A 6,592-nucleotide genomic window follows, 5' to 3' on the forward strand; every position below is an offset into this window, starting at 1 on the left:
CTCACGACACACACACACACACACGTCTCATGAATACACACACACACACGCGTCTCATGAACACACACACACACAGGTGAGAAGATGTTGTGCATTGGCTCGTCGTACGTCCCCGTGGCCGCGGTGGTTGACTATGAGTTGACACTGACATGTCCGTACCGACTGACAGCTGACACGGCCATTGACGCGTTGACACATGCCATCGAGGCGTATGTGAGCAGGAAACACAGTGTGCTGTCGGATAGATACGCACTGAACTCGATGAAGACTGTTAACAAGTAAGCGTGTGTGTGTATTTGTGAGTTGTGAGTGTCTGTCTGGTGTGCTAGAGTGTGTGAGGGTAGAAGATAGAAAGAGGGGGGGGGGGGTTGTGAATCTCAGTCAAAGGTACTAGAGTGTGTGAGTGTCAGACTATAATGCTGGAGTGTGTGAATCTCAGTCCATGGTGCTAGAGTGTATGAGCGTAGGTAGCTAGTAAGGGGGAGTGGGGGGGGGGACATTATATGGTGCTAGAGTGAGTGAGTGTCAGTCCATGGTTTAGTAGGTAGCTAGTATAGGGGGAGGGGTGTGTTCCTTGCGAGTTGCGTACCTCTCCCTCGGACCCGCTCACACAATACTGATCCGGATCCCAATACACACGCCTCTGTAGATACATCCGAGAAGCGTGCAACAATCCTAGCAGTACAACGGCACGTGAGCAGCTGATGATAGCTGCTACAGAGGGAGGGATGGCCTTCTCTATCTCGTCCGTTGCCATGGTCCATGGCATGAGCCGACCTCTAGGCGCCGTATTCCATGTACCACATGGTGAGCGGGAGACTATGGGATAGTGTGTCTGTAAAGGGGTCACTTGTGTGGGTATGGATGTTGACGTATATATATATGTATATGTATATATATATAATGTGATAGTGTGTCGATGATAAAACGGTTATTTAAGTGTGTTCGGGTATGAATGTTAGTTATATATATATGTGTGTGTGTGTGTGTGTGTGTATGGTACGTACTACATACCTGTACGAGAGTGCCTTCTTTTGGCTGAAAAATTTGTTGATGAACGACGTAGCATTGTAATTGAACCAATGCGAACGTCGCAGCAACTCTCACAGACAATGGCACGTTGGAAAAGGTATACGTTCACAATGGTATGAAATGTACTAAGGCTACTTTGGGGTGCAGACATATTAGAACATGTGCATATTAACGCTCACCAGTTTGTTCTACGCAAGTAGTTCTGTGTATGTACCTATGTATCGAATGGTTTTAGTTGCATTATCGTATACGAAGCCTATCCATTCATTATCATCTACTTCACGTGTGTATGGTTCTCTGGACATCATTAGATACACCTATGGGAATGCATGTGTGTGCGTGGTACGTATTTGCACACACGGCTCGCCATTCTCAACGCATCGCATTGGCCTTTAGATACAGTTACGTCTACGTATGAATACGATAGTACCAAATACTCTTGATATAATTCATAAGAGAAAACAATGAGACTCGATTTCCGTCGCAAGTTCTAGCCTGTCGTTGCACACTTATTGGTGGATTGGTAAGTAGGTTCAGCTCTACACACACAATTGACAGTACAGATACACATGCATGCGTGTGCACTCACACACGCTTGTACCTGCCTATGTACCCCGCCCCATCTCCTCGCTTCTACCATTCAACCAAGTAGTGTGCACGGCCATTGACTGTTAACTGTTAGTAAGCGCATTAACAATTGAACATACACCTAAGCAAGCAATCAGCACGTCTCACTTATACCATTTAACCTGTTGCAACTATATTTGTGTGTTCTCAGGTCTCAGCAATGCGATGCTGCTGCCAGACGTCACCCGGTATGTTATTGACGCGGACTGCTACTTGTCCGTACAACGTACCAGTGTTCTTGTGTTGGCAATACAACGTTGCACTGTTCTTATGTGGGTTCAGGTAGAGATCGAGTCGAGATGGGTGTCCAGTAAATTAACCCCCGTGAGTGATCTGTATGATGCGTAGTCCATCGGCTCAACGGTTCCATTTGATGTGTGTCTGGCCTAGAGGCCCTCTAGACTATACTACTATGAGCTAAGTATGTTGCCAAGACCCTGTGTCGTGTGATCATCGATTCACAACTGTCGCGTAAACACTTGCTACAACAGTTGCGGTGGATGTTTGATTATAACATACATCGCATCATAAATAGCCGTACTCTATTAATGTGTATATGACATATGTAGACTTAAATAGTCTACGCAGTGTTCTTTACTACTGTCGAGTATAGACTTGCTACAACAGTTGCGTGGGACGTTTGATTATAACATACATCGCATCATAAATAGCCGTACTCTATTAATATGTATATGACATATGTAGACTTAAATAGTCTACGCAGTGTTCTTTATTACTGTCCATTAAACACATTACTACAGCAGTTGTGGCTGGCGTTTGAAAGCTACCACCCATCGCATTGTACGTTTAATACCGCTCCTTGTGGCCAGTAAATGGTTGCATGTCAGTGGTCGTCTATTTCACCTGGAGTTCGATTCGTTGATGTGATGTGCTTTTAGTAGCAGAGCGTGCGCACAATACTCCATCAATAGAATTAAGATAATGGGTCATACTGCGCGAAACATAAAGACTGCTGCTTTCTAAAGCACTAATCATGTAGGTATATAAACCCCTTATATACTATTCATGTACATATAAACCCCTTATACACTATTCATGTATGTATATAAACCCCTTATACACTATTCATGTATGTATATAAACCCCTTATACACTATTCATGTATGTATATAGACCCCATATACCACTACCAGCTTTGGCATAGAGACCAATCCTGAGCGGTACGCGCAGTGTGCTGCCGCTATGGGCTTTGCCTCAGACAGCGCATCAGTTGACAACGCAGCCGCTGCCCTACTGGAAGGTTTAGAGCAGATGTGCCATGACCTTAAGGTATTATAATGGCTGTGCGTATATAAGAGTATCATATATATATATATATATATATATATATATATATATATATATATATATATATAAATATACATATACATATACATATACATGTATATGTATATGTATGTATGTATGTATGTATATATGTGTGTGTGTGTGTATATATATATATGTGTGTGTGTGTGTGTGTGTGTGTCTTTAAGCAAATATGTAGATATGTATGCACGTGTACATGTATGATGTATTCATGTGTGTATAATATGTGTATGTATGTATATATCTCTGTGTGTGTGAGAGTGTGGTTTGTACACATGGAAGATACATTTAAATTGAAAAACTATTTATCTCGCGTACTTCCACTTGAACGATGCATATGCATATCGCCTGACCATTGCTTCCACATGTATATGTTCAGTGTGCTCTTTGTAATCCGTTGCACGATAAATATTGTAGTCGGCTGGTGCAATGTTCTTTCAATGAGTAAGGAATATGTGACGTAACTCTTGGAAGTGTCCCAGGTCTTGTTGACAATAAATCCGGAATTCGACTCGTCGTTTTCAGGGTCACTCTCTTTCAATATGTGGGACTTAAACCGTTAATCGTGTGTGCTGTTGCCTTATCCCTTCCCCATGCGTACGCTTGTTGTATCGTTTCAGTGTGTAGTGTGTTGTCATCCTAGACACGCCCTCGTGAACGTTTACATACGAGAATAGCGTGATTTGCTCCGTTGTCATAGATTTTGTATTTACGATACACTCGCAGAAAAACCACTTTCGCACCAGCAAGCACCGTCAACCGTCCAGGGCCTGTATGTACCCATACAATATTATTGAACACCTACGTGCAGGTTCCGTCGCTGAGCCAGTTCGGTGTGAAAGAGTCTCAATACCGTGCTGCGATTGACCGGATGGTCAGCGAGGCGCAAGCTTCGGGATCGCCTGGGAACAACCCGCGCGTACCCACTGACGCGGAGATGGCACGTGTCTACAACGTCGTCTATAGATAGCTTTGTCTTGAATTTGTTAAGCCTTTTAGCTTTGCTGTATAATGAGCGAAATAAATGAACAGCTTCATCAATAGGGGTTGCGTGGTGATTTATTGGAGAACTCTCTTGTGGAAGCTTCTGCGAGCAGTATGTATGAAAATAAGACTTGAACAACATGCATAGTCACAATAGCTACCCTGGGTATACAAAATAAAACTTTAAACAACTATGTTCGACTTACATCCTGAGATATCGAGCAGAAAAGTAAGCGATGAGAACTGAGAGGGCGACAGGACGACTCAATCTCTATCTAATAGTAGTGACGAAGTATGGTATATCGACGGATTCAAATATTGTCCCAATCGATTGTGATGTTGCAATGCGTCGGATGCGAAAGATAGCCTGGCTTCTGCGGACAGTGTGAATACAAAAACACTAGAACGATTTACAAAGTCTCACTAGCACCCCTGAGTATACAAAAGAACTTCGTAGACGGTGTTATTAAGCACTCAGTCTTCCCAACGACCGAGACAAAACACATTTGACGTGTCAACAAACTCAACATTTGGGACCATGTGCGAATGCCCAAACAAGCATATCTCGATGGGAAAGATGATAATCCCAAATAAAGCGCAAGCAGCTTGGGAGATCGAGAAAAGCTTTGATAGGCAAGTAAAACAGCTTTTGCGAATTTACCTCAATCCAATGAAGCATCTTGCTTTGACAACCACCGAAACCATATATGATCATGTGTGCGATAGAAGCAGGCGAGAGTACCACGCTGCTGTGTGCTTGGGAGGAGGCAACTGATGAATTAATGCGTAAACTAATGGTGAAATATCGAGACACCATTCTATTCCCTGTAGTGGTCTTCATCGAAGCAGCTCTTATGTTTCAACTTACTGTTGATTGGCGCCACGTCAAACACAAACGTGCGCTGGCAGCAAAAGGACTGTATGAAACCATCACCTCATTTTCAAAATCGATTCAACCGCTCATACCTATGATGAGGGCGGCAGGATGGAACTGGGAAGAGCAAGAAGCATTCATAACCAACGAATTGCCTTGTGTGATGGGCGGGACACAATTCGCTAACAAATCCGAATGATCTTTTGGAGAAAGCCAGCAAAATTCAGAACTTTTGTATCGAGTACGCTTTCTTGTTGAAACGGTACGTTTCCGAACTAAAACAACCAAACAGTATATGAGAAGACTTAACTGAGCAAAGTGAACGTAAATTTTATTGCTCTCGTCATGGAAGTAATGTGTCGCACGATACTGAACAATGTCGAGCGTTGAAGCGCAAAGGAGAGAAAGGACAGACGACTGAAAATCAGGCACAGTACTACTGCGATCAACACAGAAACAACAAGTCTTACAACTCAGCGGAATGCAGAACGAAAAGACAACGAGGAAATGGCGCGACCAGGCCGAAGGTCTTGCACAATAGAAGGTCTGATGAATGCTCACGTTGTATAGGCACCCGTCGTAGATCGTAATGTACAGAAGATGATATGATTGGCAAGCTTCTTTCTAACGCTCTAGAAAGGTTCGGGACGACGTATCGTGCCAGTCCTGCGCCATTGTGGCAACAGGTACTTCTTGAACGATTGTCTAGTCACGAAAGAAATAATCGCGGTGAATGAATCTTGCTCGGAGCGCCAGACAAACTTAGTCAACGTCACTGAATCGGGCACTAATAAATCCACTCAGGTGATCACAGCCAAAAACAATATAGCCAGTTTCATAAGGAACATAGTAACGGAAAGTCGACCAAAGACGGATCACCGACGGTCACCTTCATATTATGAAACGAAATGAGGGAAAGATACATCAGAAACATTCGTTAAGGCTATGACAGCACATTAAAGTATGTCCGGGGAACGGTCAAACTTTTTGCTAGATGAAGGAGCACAAGTATCAGTTATACAGAATGGTGCTGTGGAGACACTGCGGAAATATCAGCCTGCTGCGATTGTTAGCATATACCCCTTATCAACCTCTTCAATGGTGTAGGTGGACAACAATTGTCATCATACAAAATAACAATCAGAATCACTGTACAAGGCATCGTATTCAAATACACGATTATCGCTCTGCGGGCAATCCCTACCAATATATAAACATGTTCGTTGGGATGCCGTTCTGCGACCACTATGTATCGAAGGATGACAACACAGCAATTACTGTTACAATGAATGAAGATGAGAAGCCCCGGCTACTTCCCTACAAATACGAACACCCGAAAACCCTATCAGATGAGCAACGACGAAAGGTTGAGAGATTACTGATCAATCACACTACCTTGTTTGATTATGAACCGGCCGATCACAAATTAATACGCACTAAACCGATTCAGTTGAATATCAGGCATGAAGATCCCATCTATATCAAGCAATACCCCCTTTCCAGAACGCAGCAAAAAGGTCATATCAAGCATTATCCCCTTCCCAGAATGCAGCAAAAGAAAAAAGGGGTCATATCAAGCAATACACCCTTTCCAGAACGCAGCAAAAGTCTGTGAGGAACTGGCGGAAAATCTAACGAGGAAAAGACTGCAAAAATATTCCAATTCAGTATGCAATTCCCCTTGTTTGATCTTACCCAAGAAGAATGTAAATAGAGGCTAGACACGTATCTTGATCGTTATAGAAG

The 6,592-nt window shown here is 43.2% G+C and overlaps 1 protein-coding gene across 1 annotated transcript; it reads left to right on the top strand.

Annotated features, from left to right (window-relative positions):
- Nucleotides 1-67: 67 nt before the first annotated feature.
- Nucleotides 68-4,053, top strand: SARC_03853 (hypothetical protein). Its single transcript, XM_014302345.1, has 5 exons — nucleotides 68-278; nucleotides 650-807; nucleotides 1,811-1,847; nucleotides 2,814-2,949; nucleotides 3,800-4,053. Exons 1-5 carry the CDS (start codon nucleotides 85-87, stop codon nucleotides 3,956-3,958), a joined length of 684 nt encoding a protein of 227 aa, XP_014157820.1. The 5' UTR covers nucleotides 68-84; the 3' UTR covers nucleotides 3,959-4,053.
- Nucleotides 4,054-6,592: the final 2,539 nt, after the last annotated feature.

The sequence above is a fragment of the Sphaeroforma arctica genome (genome assembly GCF_001186125.1).
Source record: "Sphaeroforma arctica JP610 unplaced genomic scaffold supercont1.205, whole genome shotgun sequence".
Lineage (NCBI taxonomy): Eukaryota > Ichthyosporea > Ichthyophonida > Sphaeroforma > Sphaeroforma arctica.